The sequence below is a fragment of the Schistocerca gregaria genome, chromosome 8 (assembly GCF_023897955.1).
Source record: "Schistocerca gregaria isolate iqSchGreg1 chromosome 8, iqSchGreg1.2, whole genome shotgun sequence".
Classification (NCBI taxonomy): domain Eukaryota; kingdom Metazoa; phylum Arthropoda; class Insecta; order Orthoptera; family Acrididae; genus Schistocerca; species Schistocerca gregaria.
This window is the reverse complement of record NC_064927.1, coordinates 244,189,263-244,210,553: the sequence shown is the minus strand read 5'-3', so window position 1 is coordinate 244,210,553 and position 21,291 is coordinate 244,189,263. Positions and strand designations below refer to the sequence as shown.

Below are 21,291 nucleotides of genomic sequence, written 5' to 3'. Positions count from 1 at the left end.
CCCAGTCCTTCTTGAAGAACATCCCGACAACCCCCAACATCACCCCAGCTGAATCCCGTGCCATTACGCAGCTGAAAACAAACCGCTCTATTGTAATCCTTCCGGTGGATAAAGGCTCCACAACTGTGGTACTTGACCGTGTGGAGTATGTGGCAGAAGGACTGCGCAACTCTCCGACACCTCAACCTACAAAGCTGTTACCCAGGATCCCATTCCCTCCATTCAGACTGAGCTGCAGAAAATCCTAAAAATCCAAGGTCCCTCACAAGGCCTCACAATGGCTTCCATAGACTTACTCACTCCACCTGAGGCACGTACCCCTACCTTCTACCTATTACCCAAAATCCACAAAGAGAACCATCCTGGCCGTCCCATTGTAGCAGGCTTCAAAGCCCCAACAGAACGTATCTCAGCTCTGGTAGACCAACACCTCCAACCTATCACCTGCAGACTCCCATCCTACAAGGACACAAACCACTTCCTAGAATGCCTCAAATCCATTCCCACTCCTCTCCCACCTGAAACCTTTCTTGTGACCATAGATGCTACATCCCTTTACACAAACATCCCACACACCCATGGTCTCTCTGCCCTTGAGCACTACCTCTCCCAACGCCCACCCGAAGATCTTCCAAAAACCTCGTTCCTTATCACACTTACCAACTTCATCCTCACCCATAATTACTTTACTTTTGAAGGCCAGACCTACAAACAAATCAGGGGAACTGCCATGGGAACCAGGATGGCTCCATCCTATGCCAATCTCTTCATGGTCCGCATGGAGGAGGCTTTCCTGAAGACCCAACAGCTGCTTCCCCTGTCCTGGTATAGGTTTATAGATGACATCTTTGTGGTCTGGACTCATGGTGAAGAAACACTCCTTAATTTCCTCCATAACCTCAACTCCTTTTCGAATCTGAATTTCTCCTGGTCCTTCTCCAAAACCAAAGCCACCTTCCTGGATGTTGACCTTCATCTTGTTGAAGCTCACATCCACACCTCTGTCCATATCAAACCCACCAACAAACAACAGTACCTTCACTTTGATAGCTGCCATCCATTCCACATCAAACGCTCCCTTCCCTACAGCCTAGGTATTCGTGGCAAACGTATCTGCACCAGTGACGAATCCCTCAACAATTACACCAATAACCTGACCAGTGCTTTCCTCTCCCGCAACTATCCTGCAGACCTTGTCCACAAACAGATCTCCCGAGCAATACATTCCTCCCCGTCCAACAACAATATTCCTACCCTCAGACCACACAGAAGCATCCCCCTTGTCACCCAATATTATCCTGGCCTCGAATACATCAATAAATTACTCCGCCAGGGATATGACTTTCTCAAGTCAACCCCTGAAATGAGATCATCCCTTGACAAAATTCTCCCCACACCACCCAGAGTTGCCTTTCGTCGTCCCCCTAACCTCCGTAACATCCTTGTTAAACCCTGCAATATTCCCAGACTACCTTCTCTACCCAGCGGTTCCTACCCCTGTAACCGACCCCGCTGCAAAACCTGCCCCATGCATCCCCCCACAACCACCTACTCCAGCCCCGCTACTAGGAAAACATACACAATTCAAGGCAGGGCCACGTGTGAGACTACACATGTCATTTATCAGCTGACATGCCTGCACTGCACAGCCTTTTACATTGGTATGACAACAACTAAACTGGCTGAGCGTATGAACGCACACAGATGAACTGTCCGCCTAGGAGATGTCCAATACCCAGTAGCGGAGCATGCGCTCCAGCATAATTCTAGGGACCTAGGAACCTGCTACACTGTATGTGCCATTTGGCTTCTCCCACCCAACACCAGTCCCTCTGAACTGCGGAGATAGGAACTTGCACTCCAGCACATCCTTTCATCCCGCCATCCCCCTGGACTGAACCTACGTTAAACAACCTCACTCCCATTTACTTTTCAGTCTTCTCCTCTTTCCCTTTCCTCTTTAGCCATTCATGCATCTTTCCATCCTACATCTTTATACTATATACCTCTTTACTTCTGTATGCATCCTCTTTGGTTTGAAGCTGGCACAGTACCTGCAGTAGAATATCTTTGGCTTCCCTCAGACAACCATGCCTCCATCCTTGCTACCTTCCCTGTTTTCCTTTCCCTGTTGCTTCATAACCTGGGTTGTGAGTAACTAAATCCACTTTCCCTTCTTCCCTTTCTTTCCCCTCTCTCCTCCCTGATGAAGGAACATTTATTCCGAAAGCTAGGAACTTAAATTTTTGGTTGTTTTTTGTGTTTCTATTGGCTGTACTGAGCTGAGGTAATTATACTGTCTATAATAGTGATTTTTGGAAAGTATTAACATCCTTTGCTTATTTGATAGGGTCACTCTTGAAATATCTCTGTCATTAGTCAATGATTCAAAGGACATTTCCCTAGAGAGACTGAAATATACAGAATTCACACCCATATACAAAAATGAAAACAACAAATCACCTCAAATTACAAATACATTTCACTCTTTCCAGTTATTTCTCTGCAGACAAATCCATTTGTAAGGTTACAAATAAATTACTATTGTAGCTAAACAACAAAAATACCTGATTTTGACAAAGTCTCTGATGTGTTTGTTAGTTTCATGTTCCATGGATCATTTGTGCGTTTAATTGTAATGATGTGGAACAGCTCATTTTAAATTCACATTACACATTCATATGTAACTATGGCTAAACTGTGTAAAACTAAAATTTACTTGGTAAAATAAAATGATGTAGCATTAATGGCATCTCCCTTACATGAAATGTGTCTTACCTGCACTACAATGACAAACTGCACCATGTGACTGAAATAGCCACACAAAAGATAAATGTTTGAATGTAAAGCAAGACAAAAATTATTTGTTTTGTGTTCTCTGAGTAAATTGGTGTGTAACACTCATTTCTGCCATTATTTTACATATAGCTCTATCTGTCACTCGTGTTCCATAAGGCCAACATGTATCAGTTTGTTGCACAACAGATGATCATGAAACACTGTAACACTAAAAGTGATGACCTTACTAAGTTTAGTGGATTTTGCACTACACGTAAAGTGGGTTGGGATTACTTTGAAAGAGAAAATAATTTTTGAGAGATCATACAAAGCGTGAGCCACTGATGGCATTTCTGCAATCAGTTCATTCAAAACAACATCCATTGACAAGTTTTGGAACTAAATGGTGGTTAGGAACTAGTGTAGTGTCCAATAATAATTAAAACTAAGTTACAAAAAGGAGAAAAATTTATTCTTGTTGGTCAAGGCTGCTGACTGAGAGTAGAGATCAATGATTAATACATTACATAAAAAATCACACATTTATGCAGAAATATTTATTTTTTTCAGTTAAGTTTATCAATTTCTTAATCAGTCTAATACCATGAAAATAACAGTAAATCTTATTATAGTGAATAAATCCAGATATGTCAGCACCATGTATAATTGTTACAAGTCTTCCTCATAGTATTTAGCTGAAATAAATTGCTTCAAGTTATGCTATGAAATTTGTAAATATGCAAATAGCTGTCTCTGACTCCCTACAAACAAATGTGCATGTGTGTTCCACACACGCACGCACGCACACACACACACACACACACACACACACACACACACACACACACACACACACACACACACACACACTCACTTTTACCCAGAATTTTTTAGATGTATCCCTAAAGCCAGTTATAATATTGCTGCTATACAGTCCCGTCACAATGATGCTAATATCTGTATTTCTTTACACAGTTGAAGCTCATAATAGCTGTTCAAAATAGAAATGAGACATACATGTCTCTTAATTCATATAATGTTCTAGAGATAACTGTCATAATACTGTCTGACATGGTACTTTGAACAAGCTAAACAAAGGTGCAAATAATGAAACTTATAAGCGAGTGCAAAGTATACTCGCAACTGGAGGCCATTACAGTTTTCAGACCAAACAGTCCACCAAGCTATAACTAAGAGAGATCTAGTATCAATATTAGCAAAATTATTGCATTAGGACAGTCTCTAAAATAATAAAAAAATGTTTATCCATTTCAGATTAACACTTGAACATATAAGGCTAAAGACATAAGAGATGATCAGTTAACACTATATTCATTTTAGAAACTGGAATGTTAAAAGATTTTCAGAAGACGTAACTTGCACATACAAATAAGCGACACAGCCAGTTAAGGTGCTCATTACATATGAACAGTTTTCTGTTACTATCACAAAAAATATTGCTATTAATGCACACAAAAATATTAAGGTTTATATAAAATTTAATTATTATTTAAAAGTTTGGAGCTAATATTAGTCCCTCATCAACAAAAATGTTATAATTATTAAGTCCCATAACAAAAATTTCTCTAAAACATGTAATTAAATAAATATTGATTTGATAGCCACTATATCACAATATGACAATGGTAACTAAGAGTATTATACAGTATTATAAAACTGTGCATAATATATGTATGAAAAACACAATATTTGTAACATAAGAACAATAAATTCTTAATAAAATAACATTCAGTAACAATGCTAGCTGCCAGCAGGAAGCAGATTAACGATTAAATACAAAAAATGTAAGTATATTTGTAGCACAAGAATACAAATTCAGATTAAAAATAACCTACTATTTACTTCTGTGACACTTCCAGCTGCCAACAGGAAGCAGTCTGACAATAATGTGAAAATAAATGACAGAACAATGATTGTGAGAAAAATATAAATGACAGTACCCAATTTTAAAGGACAGTTTGTCCCCACCCTCCCCCCAATGGAATTTTTGAAACTGGCATTGACAATAAAAATATAAAATAGGTTTACCATAAAACTGCACATTGATATGACAGTTACAGGGGGATGTTACTCATCTTTGGATGCAAGAACAGTTAATAGAAGTGCAATGGAAGAAACAAGTTAAAAATTTTTATTTTGTTTGGAGAGGACAAGGGAAATAATTGGAACTATCAGGAGTGAATGCTCCATTTAAATAATTATTTGAGCTCATTTTAAAAAATAGGAAAATTTGAGCTCATTTAAAAATTGGGAAAAAGAGGAAATAATATTTAATCAAGAAGATATGTTGTGTTACCACAAGCAATTCTGTTTTGACAGCAATATTTCATATGTTCTGTCTTAGAAAACTTGACATACACCTTTCCTATACAATAATAATCTCATTCAAAGTATTTAATACTTAATGAAAAGAAACAAATTTAAGTTTATAATTATAAATATTTTAAATATGAGCATTTGGTATCATTTCTATGAAAATAGAGTATTAAAGCTTTGACATTAATAAGCATCAAAATATAATTATTAAAACCATCAGGGAAACCATTTAAACATTATCAACATAATAAAACAATTATCAGATAAAGGCATATAATCTGCTTGTCCCAGGGGAATCTTGCATTTCAGACCAGCAAGTCTTTCTACTAAATTATCCAAAAAGACATATTCAACTCACTGCTCATCACAGGAAAATCTGTGTTACTGTGCATTAATTCAACATGTACTTTCAAAAATGTTTCCACAAAACTTAACATTCCTCTAACACATTTATACAGATCTTTCTTATCTTCTTAATATTTTTTATTTACGTTTCTTAGTAATTTATTTTGCCTTTTACTGAAATGTTTGTAGGATTTTGCATTGTCTATTAGTCTATGTGTTGGTACAGCTATCGTTTAGTCTTACTAACGAGCGAGCTTTACAGTTTTCAATCTAGCTTTACAGTTTTCAGTCTATGTCATTTTCATATTTTACTGAGTTACATAAAAGTTTTCTGTGACTTCATTTTTTGGGGCCACCAGTCACAAATAAAATAATAAACACTTCCGAATATTGACCACTGCTACTATTTTGACAATAACAGGAATGCATAGCTTATAACAAAAGATTACACACAAAAGCTACAGAGGAACTAAAAGCCACAAAAATACTGTTTGTTATAGTTAAAAATTAAAGAAACACTATGTGAGCTAGAGGGATAGATGTTACCAACTGTCACTGTTGGAACAGTAGGAGCAGAGCTCTGTTCTAGTTATTTATATTTTGACAGTTGACACAATACTTCTGTTTCAGATAGTGTTTAAATACTGAAATGATAGATACATAAAAAATAGCCTTATGAAACACAATATAAATATTTTCTCCATAACTTAGGAGTTGATTGACACGTTCTGCTGATAGCCTCCCATGACAACTTCAGCATGATCATTACTTCGGCCATCCACTGGAGTTGGGGCCTGTTCTACCATTTCAGCTTCATGCATCCAATCTTCAATTTCTGCACGGTACATTCGGCGTTGCAAAACTTCCCGGTTACGGGGACGACATCCTATGTAAGTTGCTGTTCCCTGAAGCAGAGATTAGTGACATGAATGATCATCCACTTCGAAATCTGTAACACATGACTGATATAAACTGCTTCTAGTTGAAGTTTATATCAAAAGGAAAACTCACTGAGAAAACTGTAAACTTTCAAAAAGACACAACTGGCCAGTTCTTATTTTCTGGGGGCAAACACAGATATTTAAAAGTGAAGCTTTAGGAATTATTATTTCCTATTCCAAGAAGAGAAGAGGGATAGATTTGGGAAGGTTGGAAAGGGGGGTAAGGTGACTCACATCCTAGGTTGAGAGAGATGACCTGTTGGGAGGAGGACACGAGAAGAAAGAGTTTAAGAATGCTAATTTACATCTATGAACAGAAGCTAATAAATAGAACACAGTTGTTATCAGACAGTAAAAACAACAGTAAGCTGGGAACATAGATATGTAACTTTAATATTCATTTACAAGTCTTGCCACACATTATAATAAAGACTTTATTCCTGGACTGAAATATTTTGCATAACATACCAATATATCAGTGACAAAATCACCTACATTTCCCATTAATAATAATAACAACAACAATAATGTTCTTTTCTCTTAATTGTACAAACATAATTCTTTTGTATTTGCAATGAATATTTGTATTCTTGCTATTAGTATCTTTCTTTCTAGTACATTTCAGTCATTTTAACAGCAGCAATCTTTCTTTTTTTCTAATTCTGTATTACGATTGGTTTGGTTGTGTTATATAATTCTCTGAATTGGAGTTGATCTTTTTAACTCTACATATCTACTACAGCAAATTTCCCCAGTAATGTATGTTAAATTATATATTATAATCTTTGTTTGCCCCTAGATGCCTCTCTCTCTCTCTCTCTCTCTCTCTCTCTCTCTCTCTCTCTCTCTTTTTCTTTTTTTTTTCTTTCCAGAATTTATATCTATGTATATCTATGTAGGTCAAGAACTGGAGCACACTGAACCCAGCAAGACATCATATTCATCGTCTCCCCACTTCAAATTTAGTTGTATTTCTGTGGTATCATTTCTTAATGAGGTACTTTGTATTTTACTTTAAATATATGACTACATCCATGCAAGGGAAATGCTTTGAACAGCATAACATTCCAGTTTCACTAGTAGAGACCTATGCAGTCTGGCAAGATCAGACAAAATGCCAAAAGGGAAACATTTCTTGTTCAGTAGAAGGAGAGGGGTCTAGAAATAGACATCACTTGATTGTATCCCCTTTTATAAATGAGTATTACTAATGTACATTTGTCTTACAAAACGCAACACATTATGAGTTCCAACAAATATTATTACAGCATAAAATTCAAAAATAAATGATCAGGCTGGAGCTGATAAAATCACTGGCTGAATAACAAAACTAACAACAACTACTACTTTAACTACTACTACTAGTAGTACAGGGTGTATACACAGACAAGGAAAACAAATTCCCAGACTTCCTGGTTAAAAATACAGTTTCTCCTGGCAGAAAACACACTTTTTCCATGTGAAATGACAGTAGACTTTCCCTCGGAATCCAAAACTTATCAATCCCTTGAATGTTTATGTTTTTATACATGGTCATAGAATTTCCCGGTACTTTAAAAAATGAAACTCGGAGGGAAAAAAAAATCATGTTTTGGAAAGATCTTTGATGGGCAGCAACTGTATGCTACATATTTTCATATTATGAAAGTATAAATTGAAATTCCACCAAACACTGCATGTTACCTTCCAAACCATTGAAATCAAGATTGCGATGCACTTTTGTATGCCAGTCATAGCTCGTGTCACGTGATCTCGCCAGCTGATGACAACGGATTGCAGACCATAGGACACGTGATGTACTCAGCCAATAGCAACATCGCAGTTAAGTAGCGCGAATCCACAAACAGGAAAATTTAATGTTTCAAATTAATATACATAGTGTTGTTACTAGAAAAGCAAAGCTTTCATATACTGTAAGAGAAGCTAAGCTTTCATATATAATGTGGATCTTTTTTGCGCGTGTTACAGTTTAGGATATATCACACAAATGATTTTTTGTGGATTTAGGGCGCACAACTACAGTGGGCATTAGCACCCAGACTAAATTATGAATGCACTGTGAGGCAGAATGTTAAAACAGCAACTAAAAAGGACAACATGATAAAAGGCACATTAACAGGCAAGGAATTAAAAGAAAACAGCATAATCAGATGTCCTTAGACAGGTTTGTCAAGTGGATAAAACAAAGAACGCGAGCAGCTGCTCCTCGGTCATCTGCTAAAATTTCATCCAGAGTACATGGCAGGTCAAGATCAATGCGCAGTGTATTAAATTCGGACAGGACGTTAAAATGTGGTGGACCGTCAGCAATTGTCCACATGGGCAGAACGGCGCTGGCACAGCCATCAGCAGATGGTGGTGGCTGAACCGGCAGTGTCCAATCCGTAACCGGGCCAAAACAACCTACGACCTCCTCCCGCCGAGAAAGGGTGTGAAGAGGTCGTCCAAGCCGTGGGGAGAGGTTTCAAGGCCCGAAGCTTGTTTTCAGTAAGTGTAGACCAATCCGCATGCCACAGCGATAAAATGCGCTGACAAATGACCCTGCTAAAATCAGATGAAGGCACACAACAAGAAGCTGTCCAAGGCTGGAGGACTGCAGACTTGGCCGCAGCATCTGCAGCCTTGTTCCCAGGGATACCTACATGGCCAGGAACCCACATAACGGTAACTGGAGAACCATCGTCCGCCAGCTGCTGAAGAGAGCGCTGGATCCGGTGCACGAAAGGGTGAACCGGATACGGATCACTGAGGCTGTGGATGGCGCTCAGGGAATCAGAGTAGATGACATAAGCAGAATGTCGGTGGTGGCGGATGTAAAGAAGAGCCTGATAGAGGGCAAACAGCTCAGCTGTGAAGACCGAACAATGGCCATGGAGCCGGTATTTGAAACTGTGTGCCCCGACAATAAAAGAACACCCGACACTGTCATTGGTCTTAGAGCCATCTGTATAAATGAAGATCGTAGTAATGAACTTCGAACAAAGTTCGACAAACAGCGAGCTGGGGTAACCTCCTTTGGGAGCGAGCTGAGGTCAAGGTGAATGCGAACCTGAGCCTGGAGCCAAGGTGGCGTTTGGCTCTCGCCCACTCTAAAGGTTGCAGGGAGTGAAAAATCAAGGTGCTGAAGGAGGCGACAAAAGCGAACTCCAGGGGGTAGCAGGGCAGATACATACAACCCATATTGACGGCTGAGAGAGTCATCAAAAAAGGAATGATAAGACGGGTGGTCGGGCATTGACAATAGCCGACAGGTATACCAGCAAAGCAGTATATCGCGCCGGTAGGTTAGTAGCAATTCACTCTCGACAGGACTAGTATAGAACGCTCTGATCGCAGACATAACCCTGATGTTGTATAGAGTTGAGGCAGCGTAAAGTGGACGGCCGTGCAGAGGAGTATACAAAGCTCCCATAATCCAGCTTTGAGTGGATGATCGACCGATAAAAGCAAAGTAGGATGGTTCAATCCGCTCCCCATGACGTACCGCTGAGAACACGGAGGACATTTAGGGAACGGGTACAATGAGCAGCCAAATATGACATGTGGAGACCAGCTAAGTTTCCTGTCAATTGAAGTACCTAAAAATTTAGTTGTCTCCACGAATGGGAGAGCAACGGGACCGAGATGTAAGGACAGTAGGAGAAACTCTTTGTAGTGCCAGAAGTTAATACAGATCATCTTCTCGGCAGAAAAACTGAAGCCATTGGTGACACTCCAGGAGTAACGATGGTCACGACAACGCTGAAGACAGCGAACCAAGAAACGTACGCTGCGTGCTGCAGTAGATGGTAAAATCATTCATGAAATGTGAACCTGATACATCAGCTGGGAGACAATCCATTATTGGATTGATCACTATGGTGAAGAGAGTGACACTCAAAACTGAGCCCTGTGGCACCCCATTCTCCTGGCAAAAGGTGTTGGACAGGACGGAACCCACATGTACCCTGAACCGTCAATCCATTAAAAATGCACGAATAAAAAGAGGGAGGCGACCGCGAAGGCCCCACGAATGTATGGTGTGGAGAATGCCCGCCCTCCAACAGGTGTCAAAAACCTTCTCCAAATCAAAGAACATTGTCTGGCGCTTCCGCAAAAAGTTATTCATAATGAAGGTCGACAAGGTAACCAGATGGTCAAGAACAGACCGATGCCTACGAAATCCACATTGTACATTGGTAAGTAGTCATTGAGATAGGAGCAACCAAACCAAACAAGAGTTAACCATTCATTCCATCACCTTACAGACACAGCTGGTAAGGGAAATGGGTCGGTAACTGAAAGGCAAGTGCCTGTCCTTCCCCGGCTTAGGAATCGGGACAACAATAGATTTGCGCCAGCATGTGGGAACATGACCCTCAATCCAGATGCGATTATAAGTACGAAGAAGAAAAACCTTTACCCACAGGAGAAAGATTCTTCAGCATCTCAATATGATAGAATCAGGCCCCGGAGTGGAGGACCGTGACCAGGCAAGTGCACTTTTGAGTTCCCGCATGGTGAATGGGGCATTATAACTTTCATGATTCGAGGAGCGGAAGTTAGGTGGCCTTGCCTCCTCTGCCTGTTTTCGGGGGAGGAAGGCAGGGTCGTAAGGAGCGGAGCTCGAAACCTCTGCGATAAATCGGCCGAAGGCATTGAAGACATCCTCAGGGTCCACAAGGACGTCATTCGCAACTTTCAAGCGAGAAATTGGTGAGTGGACCTCAGTGCCAGATAGCCGGCACAGGCTACCCCAGACAACAGAAGAAGAAGTAAAACTGTTGAAGGAGCTTGTGAAACCAGCCCAGCTGGCTTTCTTGCTTTCTTTAATAACACGACGACACTGTGCACATAATTGTTTATAATTAATATAATTCGCCACTGTAGGGTGGCATTTAAAGGTGCGTATAGCACGTCAACAAGCATGTAAAGTGTCTCTACATGCTGCGGTCCACCAGCAGACCGGTACGCGACGTGGAGAAGTAGTAGTATGAGGGATGGAATAGTCAGCAGTAGTGAGAATGACTTCTGTGAGGTGCGCGACCTGACTATCGCAGCTTGTGAAGTTCTGATCCTGAAATGTCGCCCTGGAAGAGAAGAGCGCCCAGTCTGCTTTGGAGATGTTCCAACTAGTTGAGCATTGAGATGGGGTATGATCCAGGAGATGGATACCACAAGGGAAGTGGTTGCTCGAATATGTATCAGAAAGAGCGTACCACTCAAACTGACCTGCAAGTTGGGTAGTACATATAGAGAGGTCTAAATGGGAATAGGTGCGAGTTGTGTCCGAAAGAAAAGTAGGGGAGCCAGTATTGAGGCAGACAGGATTGAGGTGGATTAAAAGGTCCGCTAACAGGGAGCCTCTCGGGTAGGATGCTGGAGAGCCCCAAAGGGGATGATGGGCATTGAAGTCTCCAGTCAACGAAAAGGGTGCAGGTAGCTGAGTAATAATTTGCATCATGTCTGCCCTAATAACAGCAGACAACGATGGAGTGTAAACGGTACAAATGGAAAATGTGAAAGTGGGGAGAGTAATTCGGACGGCAACTGCCTGAAAATCGGTGTGCAATGTGATGGGGTCGCAGTAGATATCATCCCGGACCAGCAACATAACCCCTCCATGAGCCAGAATATCTGCCACAGGGGGTATGTCAAAACGCACATAGTGTGTCAAGTCAATTCGATCGCATGGGCGTAGCTTTGTTTCCTGGAGAGCTACTACGAGCGGACAGTGCAAGTGTAGCAACAACTTTAAGTCCTCTTGGTTGGAGCGAATGCCGCGAATATTCCAATGAAGAAGTGCCATCGGGAGAAGAAAAATAAAAAGGAGAAGCAAGAAGGGGTCACCTTGAAGGCCGCTGAGGGCCTGGCTTCGAGCGAGCACTGCTGCCGCTATCAATACGCGGAGAGTCATCGTCAATTTTTTAAATAGGTTCATTGGCCACCAAGTTAAAATGGCCAGGAGGGGGAGCTTCCTCCGGTGGTAAACAGCCAGATGTTCGGCTACCAGCAGTGTGGCCAGGCGAAACGGATGACAGGCTGGGGCGGCAACCACTGGGTGGCGCAGGGAAAGAAACGTGCCGTAGTGGAGAAGGAGAACTTTGCTTCCTATGAGCCTACTTGGAAGGTTGTTAAGTTGGAAGTACTGGTTGATGGCTGGGAGTTCGGGGTACGTAGGAAGTCTTGATGGGACGGTTCCTCCTTGAAGGCCCGTGCATCTAACTTCTGGGTCTTAGTCTTGGCAGAAGCTGATGAAGGTGCTTGTGTCTTAGGGGTGACAGGAGGAAGAGTAGACATTGACTGGGCGATCTTATCACTGGCCGCACGGACAACCGTAGCGCTAAAGGTCAGATCGCATGTCTGCGTTGACATCTCCCTCGTGGGCCGAGGAGAGGCGAGGACAGTACTGTATTTCCCTGCTGGGAGCAGCGTGGGCTTCGTACTAGCAAATAGCTTGTGAACAGCCAAGGTGGACACTTTCTCTTTGACCCGAATTTCCTGTATACAGCGTTCATCCTTGTAGATGGGACAGTCGCGAGAGGACGCTGCATGGTCACCCTGACAGTTCACGCAACGAGATGGAGATGTACAGTCACCCTCATGGGCGTCCCTGCCACAAGTGACACATTTAGACGCATTAGAGCAAGACTGGCAGATGTGATTAAAATGCTGACACTGGTAGCAGCGCGTAGGTGTCAGGACATAGGGGTGAGGAGAAATAACCTCATAGCCCGTTTTGTTGCACGACGGCAGCTGAACACTATCAAAGGTCAAGAAAATGTCCGGGATGGTACAAGGTCATTGTCGACTTTCTTCATGACCCTATGGACAGCCATCATGTCCTACTTAGCGAGGTAAGACTGAATCTCCTCGTCAGTCAATCCATCGAGTGATCTAGTATATACCACACCGCGCGACGAATTCAAAGTGCGGTGAGCCTTCACTCGGACAGGGAACGTGTACAGGAGTGTGGCCCGAAGGAGTTTATGTGCCGGAAAGGCGCTCTCAGTTTCCAACAACAAGGTACCGTTACACATCCTGGTACAAGACTTCACATGTCCGGCTATGGCATCTACGCCCTTCTGAATAACGAAAGGTTGACAGATGAAAAATCCTTTCAGTCCTCAGATCTAGAAACTACGAGGAACTTTGGGGCAGGCAGTAGTACTTTTGTCACTGGTGGCTGGTCAAGTTTCCGTTTTTGGGCAGAAGTCGAGAGAGGAGAAGAAGAAGAAGAAGAAGAAGAAGAAGAAGAGAAATCCACTATGGAGGAATCCCCCCATGATTGCCAGCGTCTCCGATGGCGCGCTCCTTCCTTGTGGGGACCCTCTCAGAGGGCGCTTCCGCCTTAGGTGAATGTTTACACCTCAGGTCACACCTCCCGAGAAACGGATGGAGGGACCAATCGGCATGGTCGGAAGGTGTCAGCTCCGGCAATCACCCCTCCCTGGGCCTGGCCTTTACCATGGGGTACATGCGTGCCTTACTTGTCTACCCAGGACGGGGAATTACACGTTATCCCGTCTCCGGCTACGCATGCGAATGCATGGGTCAGCCTTCAGGCACATACAGGGAGGAAAGAAAAGCAGGGAAAAAAGGGAGAGAGGGGGAGAAAGGACAGACTGTCTCAAACGCCGAGGTGGAGACCATAGGGTGGAGAAGGAGTCAGGGAGAAGGAGGCAGGGAGGAGGAGGAGGCAGGGAGGAGGAGGAGGCAGGGAGGAGGAGGCAGGGAGGAGAAGGCAAGGTAAAATGTAAGGAAGACAGTGAGAGAGGGAGAAGGACAAAGAAAGGAAACAAACAAAGGAAGGAAGAAACCAGAATAAGCGAAAAACCAAAATGACCACAAATGTAAGTCGTTGAACAATGTTTCTCCAGATGCAGGTGAAAACTACCCCCTTGAGGGGGAGGGACTCCTTTTAGACCCCTCTTACAACAGGCAGGAATACCTCGGGCCTATTCTTACCCCGGACCCGCAGGGGGATCACTATAAAATGTCGCAGCAAAATTTTTAGCTCAGTCCAGTGACTTGTCCTCGAAGTTTTCCACATATAAATTCGCTCATAATAACTGATCTGCGCTCTAAATTCCTCTAAATGGTTTATCACCAAAGAGCTGATTTTCAAATGAGAGTCAAATGCTCTGAGATTTAAGAATTTCATCTATATTCTAGCACATAGCCCAACTTGCATAAAAATAAATTTACTTTTAAAGTAACGCTTTTGAAACCACCATTTGCAATATTTTCCCATGACATGTTAGAAACAGATTCGTTCCAATAGTTTCCAGAAAGTGCCACATAACAGGTGCCACCATACTTGCATAGCAATGATGACACAGGAAGCCTGTGTAAAACATTAAAAGATCTCACATTATGTGATAAAAGAAACAAGACATCAGAGGATACTCCAAAAGCATCGGAATTTCATGAACCATACTAAAATGTACACGTTCAATTTGCATACTTTAAGTGCACATTTGTATGTCCAGATTCTGAATGAAATAGGAGGCCTCGACTCGATATTAAGTTTTTCAGTTTGGTTTTTGGGATGGAAATTTTCTTGGAGTACCAGCACTGTATTGTCTCATGTCTGATTCTTTATTATGGCATAATGCCATACGTGCTATAAAATGAAAACATGCACTTGAAAGGCAGCCAAAGTGCAGTGCCACACCTCTACACACAGCATTCTTGTATCACACTTCACTGTATTTCACTCTGTGGAATTGAAACTCATATATTTTGTAATGGATGACATCAAACTGTATTCAAGACGGAAATTAAAATGTCTTGTGATGTGTCTCCTTCTCCCATTCTGCCATTTTGACCTCCTGCACCTCTTAAAAAGAAAAAAACCTTGCAATTAATACTTGATGGTATTATTTGTAATTGGGAGAACAAGAAGCTCAGAAAATTTACACTCTTTATTGACTATTAGGCAATAACTCTCTCTCTTGCCTGACATAAAACTAAATATAGGATACATAAAACCAGTAAAGACAAGAGACAAGCAAGACAGTACACTTTTTTCCAATCCTTAGCTCCTAGCATTTTTTCCTCTCTAATCTTGCTACAGCTTTACATTGTGTGCTTTCCTTTCTGCGAAAGAATCTATTACCTCAACAAAGTTCATCAAACATTTTGCTAGATGAAAAATCGAAATGTCGTTGTCTAATACTGTAAAATCTGTTACCGTATTTACTCGAATATAAGCCGCACTTTTTTCCCGGTTTTTGTAATAAAAAAAAAAACTGCCTGCGGCTTAGAAACGAGTGCAAAGCAAGCGGAAATTCTGAAAAAAGTTGGTGGGTGCCGCCACAACTTACTTCTCCCGTCGATTATATGTAGCGCTACACAGGCATGCTTTGTAGGCACGAAGATAAATACTGGCGCCAAAACCTCTGCATCAGTAAATAAATTTAAAAAAAAAGGTGGAAGACGAGCTATTTTCTGCGCCCCAAGTTTCGACCACTGCATTTTCACAAATTATCCAACGAAGTAAATACAAATTCTGTATTGTTCATCTTCTAATGTAGCAGCATTTCAATGTAATACGAAAATCCGACTGGCAAGACTGTTTGGGATGTTTGTCAATATGGCCAACTCCACATTCTGAATTTTTTCCTATCTGTGAGAAGAGATGGTTGCTAACAGGAACTTTTACAAATTGTGAATCACATGCGGTATTCTCGTCATCATAAGAGGAATACGCATATAAACATTTTGCCATGTATTGTTTCATGTTTGCTGCTATCTCATTTAAATCCTGTCTGCCTAATAAACTACAAAACTAGAGTGAGACAACAGCAAACGCCGAGGTATATACATATCATGTCATGTTTATATTTGTATTATTCTTATGGTTAATAGTGATGTAGTCAGAAATGAAGCACGGCAATTAATTAGATTTTTAAATGTAATATGCCTCTAATTTCTGTGTAGAATGTAATGTACTAAGGAGGCGCCTGCATAGATTTTCAAACGGAGAAAAATTTTCGCTAAACTCTCGTTCAGAACATCCTCTATTATACGCAGTCTATTATTTGGTTCTTGTTGATCATTATCAAAGAAAGCAGCAGTGTAAGACAACAACAAATAGCAGTTTCTTGCCATTGTTTCGCTAATGAGGCGATTCTTCTCTCTTTTTTTGTTTTTCAATTGTAGCGCACACAAAAGCAAGCCATGGCGTGAGCAGCCACAGGCCGTAAACACGCACTATCAGAATGCGACAAACTATGCATGACACAGTACAGTAATGCATTTTCAGCTTAGAGTGACGTAAACACCTATAGCAAAGAAAACTGCGCTTATCAGATCAAAGAAAAATAAGCAATCAATTCAAACCAGACGAAGCACGTAGAAAAGGAAGGGTACCCGTATAAATACGGACGGAGCACCTGACGCATGGCAATAGCTACGTGATAAAGCGTAACTGCTAAGCTTACGACTCTAACCAAACTACTGTAGCTGTATCGTCATTCATTCGACCTAAATTGTCTCTCATATTACAATGGGCAAACTTTGTTTCAATTTGGAGATGCGGCCTTTAATTTTTCTCTCCCCTTGAATTTTGAGTCTCAGATTTCAGGTGCAGCTTAGATTCAGGAAATTTTTTTTCTTTGATTTCGAGTCTCATTTTTCAGGTGCTGCTTAGATTCGAGTAAATACGGTAATACATGTAGTAGCCAAGACTGGTGTGGTTTTTCGAACTGTTTACATTTATTCTGTCAGTGTCTGCTACATAAAACAAAATAGGCTTTCTAATATTGCAGCAATTGTAACAAACATCAAATAAACCAGGCTGTTTTGGCACAAATGGTCATTTTCATAACACGGAAGAATATAATTCATGAAGTACCAATATCAAATGCCTATAGACCTACTATAGGCAAAAAGCTTTATGTTAGTTATACATTTCATTCATGCACTCCAGTTTTGAAGCAGGAGATCAAAACATAGTAGTACGAAATTTTTATATAAATTTGGAATCATCATGTTCTTCCATAATTTGTGTGATGTCCCTGTTTCTTCTCCTTCTTCATTCTAACAAACAATCTTGTCATCACTAATTCCAAACTATTCTTGCACCTGTCAAAACTTATTCACCAGTTAACTTCACTAATCCTGCCAGAATCACCAGTTCAGTTATAGCGTGATTATTCTCGAGTTAGGCAATGTTACATGTTTGTAGAATGCGTCTTCCGTGCTACTTCTAGAATAGAACTTAAGCGACTGCTAACTGGGGACTGTGCAACTGGCCCTTACTAGCGTAGCGATCAGACCACAAATTTTCTATCAAAATTTCATTTTCTTGGATCACTGAGGAGATAATATGTAATTTTTCTTACCTGTTATTTCAGTTGGTCGTTTATTTCCACTCTGGTAGCCTGAATCTATGGATTTTGCTAGTAATTATAACAACACTGGTCATTCACAAACCCAATCAACCACATAATCAGACAGCGCTTGGCATTCACCCGTTCGGCTTTACTCCATCCCCTTTTGGCTGCTGGAAAGTTTATTTCTAGATATGACGAGGATTCCCAACATAGACATCATGGACACTATGCATGCATTCAGAACTCAACTTATGATTCATTCAGAAATTGGCTTAGAATGTGTTCAAAAACCAACAAGGACGCGTTTCAAAATCATATGAGTAACCGACAGACCAACGTGCCCTGGATGCTAAGCACTTTGTGAAACAATGTTTTTTCCATCAAGAATATAAACTGCCCCCCCACCCCCTGCCCCCTCCGGGCCTGATGCGCATGTTTGAATCTCGCCTGCTTACACAGCCAGGAACCACATTTCTTAGCCAAAAGCGGGAGAAGGTACTACTCATCCGCGACTCAACTGTGCATGTGCACGAGCCCGCTTGTAATAGCTAAACCAAATCTAAATGCAAACAGTTGTGACATCACACTCACTAGAGGCAATTTGTTGCTATGAAGCATTGCATGGTCTCTCTAAAGATGGCGACACATTTCGCTGTTGGTAGACACTTGTATGGGTACTGTGTTTTGTTGCTGTATATGACATATTTCCTTTGCAATTCAAGTTTTATTTTCTTTTTTTTTCTCTAGTTCATGTTTTATTGCTGCAGTAGTGGGATACAGTAATATCCTTTGTTAGAGAATCAGTTCTTACCAGTCAAAATTACAAAAAATTAACTGAAGACTAAAACAATGAAAAATTCCCAGAATTCTAAAAAAATCTCGGATTTCTCTCGGATGAAAAAATTCCGGGGTTTTCCCAGATCCCCTGGTTGTCCCAGGTCGTATAAACCCTGTAGTAATATTGTTATCAATCTGAAGATGATTTGAACACCGTAGTGATTTACTAGAAATTCTCTTGCTGATAAGGGGACCTATATTTAAAAAATGAATAGTATAAACTTGGTGTTGTTGACATACATTCAGCACTGCCACAGATGAAATTCCCATTAATAATTAAAAACTTATGATTAGCTGGGAAATGAATTCTGCACAATTTTATTAGTATATTGCCCATATAATGAGCAATCAAATGGTTATGTACAACAGGCATTTGTATGAGTAACAGTGGATGCAGAAATAGAGTCACAAGTTACATAAGTCTAACTATGTGATCACAATGCACATTAAATACAAGGTAATTATCCAAATCCTTTCCACTTGCCTGATGGAATCTGAATGCAACACAGAAAATACTGCATTTACTAGACAACATGACAACCCTGAATATAAGAACCCCCCCCCCCCCCCTCCCCCCCACACACACACATTTCTCTCACTGTTTTTTGAAGACGCTCCTTCAAAAATTATCTTAGCATCTGCCTAAAAATGTTAACACTATCTACTGTAAAGTCATCATGTTTTCTTAGATAGATTTTATGTTTCTGGTATGCAAGTAGTTTTTTGTTTAAAGCCACAAGAAGTGATCAAGTGTTGTTCTGCATTATAAGTCCCACCCTCATCACCATTGTCATCCACCAGTTCGTACTTGCTTTTAATTCTGCAACACATGCAGTTAGAAAACTCTTCTTTATCTTCAGTGACCTCATTTGGACGATTTCTCAAATAATAGTAAAGTCTTAATTGCATTTCCTTCACACATACAGAAAAACCCACTGCTCCAACTCATGAAACCTCTATGATGTTCTCCACTGAATGTTTGCTGTGTAGAACTGGTGATTTATAATTTATTCATGTGACACCACTTACAAGCATTCTGTTCTGAGACATCAAACTTCCTTCATGCTGCATAGCTGTTTGTGAGCTCTGCACCCACAGCCCGTTTGAGAAGATTTTGCCACACAACCAACCTATCATTCGTCCCCCCTCCCTCCTGAAACATTAGATTCCTTTCTATGGTCTTTTACTTATATTGCTCTTGTCAAATCTAATAATATACCTCTGCAGCTGACTGGTAGAGTTTGTGCTTTTCATGCCATAGCCCTGGTTCAATTACTGGTGATAGCACCAACTTAAACCACTCACCCCCCCATCATCACTGAAAAGATGTCAGATACAAACATTTGTGCGAAGCTGTGAGCACCATGAGATTTATAATTTATTTATCTACACATATTATATTAAATTTTTTATTATTAAATGTTCAGAGTGGGTCACAATTAATAGTAAAAAAGACATGTGGAAGTATACGATAGCAGAAGCAAAAATGTTACAGTAAATATGGGTGTGCGAACAAGCTATATGTGAGGTGCTTGTGAATGTGTGGTTACGAGCCACAACAGACATCAGTATTAAATATCTATCCTATTTTATACAAATGCAAACTTTACAAAGTCCCTACCAAATTGGGTTCAAAATTCATCTATAGGCTACTGTCTACATCTACATCTTCACAACTGTCTGCAATTCACACATAAATGCCTAGCAGAGATTTCATTGAACCACCTTCAGACTACTTCTCTACTGTTCCACCCTCTACCAACCCATGAGAAAAATGAATGCCTAATCTTTTGATAAGCATAGTGTGGTCAATCTCGACTGTTCTGCCAATAAAACGCAGGCTTTGGTTTGCCTTCCCCACAACATTATCTATGTGATCATTCAAATTTAAGTTGTTCATAATTGTAATTCCTAGGTATTTAGTTGAACTGCCAGCCTTTAGATTTGTGTGATTTATCGTATAACAAAAATGTAATAGCTTTCCTTTAGTACTTGTATGGATAACCTTACACTTTTCCTTATTTAGAGCCAACTGTCACTTTTCATCCCACACAGATATCATGTCTACACATAGATATCATGTCTACATCATTTTGCAGTTAGTTTTGATATTCTGATGGTAAATGACAGAACAATCTCAAAACAATCTAAGGGGACTGCTCAGACTGTCTTCAAAGTCGTTCATATAAATTAGGCACAGCAGAGAACCTACAACACGTCCTTGGGGAACGCTAGATATCAACACCATTTTACTCAATGACTTTTTGTTGATTTCCATGAATTATGATCTTTCTGACAGAAAAGCACAAATCTAGTTGCACAACTGAGATAATACTCCATCGGTACAAAATTTTATTAGAAATCTCTTGTGAATAACAGTTTTAGACGCCTTCTAGAAATCTCTAAGTATTGAATCAATTTGAGATTCGCTGTCAATAGCACTCGTTACTTTTTGTGAATAAAAGAGCTAGTTGTTTATCACAAGTACTATTTTTCTGAATCTGTGCTGACTATGCGTCAATAGACCATTTTCTTTGGGGTAGTTCATAATGCCTGAAGACAGTACCAATCTACTGAAAACTGATATCAGTGATACCTATCTGTAATTCATCAGATTACTCATGTTTCCTTTCTTGAGTAGTGGTGTGACCTGTAAAACTTTCCAGTCTTTTGGTATGGATTTTTCCTCAACCAAACAGTTGTATATGTTGCTGTGTATGGAGCTATAGCAT

At 40.6% G+C, this 21,291-nt stretch overlaps 1 protein-coding gene across 1 annotated transcript in view; it reads right to left on the bottom strand.

Annotated features, from left to right (window-relative positions):
- Nucleotides 1-3,228: 3,228 nt before the first annotated feature.
- Nucleotides 3,229-21,291, bottom strand: part of LOC126284039 (two pore channel protein 1-like) — a 77,706-nt gene continuing 59,643 nt past the window's right edge. Inside the window, exon 13 of the mRNA XM_049982604.1 lies at nucleotides 3,229-6,365. Coding sequence (XP_049838561.1) covers nucleotides 6,168-6,365 — 198 coding nt within the window. The 3' untranslated portion in view covers nucleotides 3,229-6,167. The remainder of the gene's footprint in view (nucleotides 6,366-21,291) is intronic.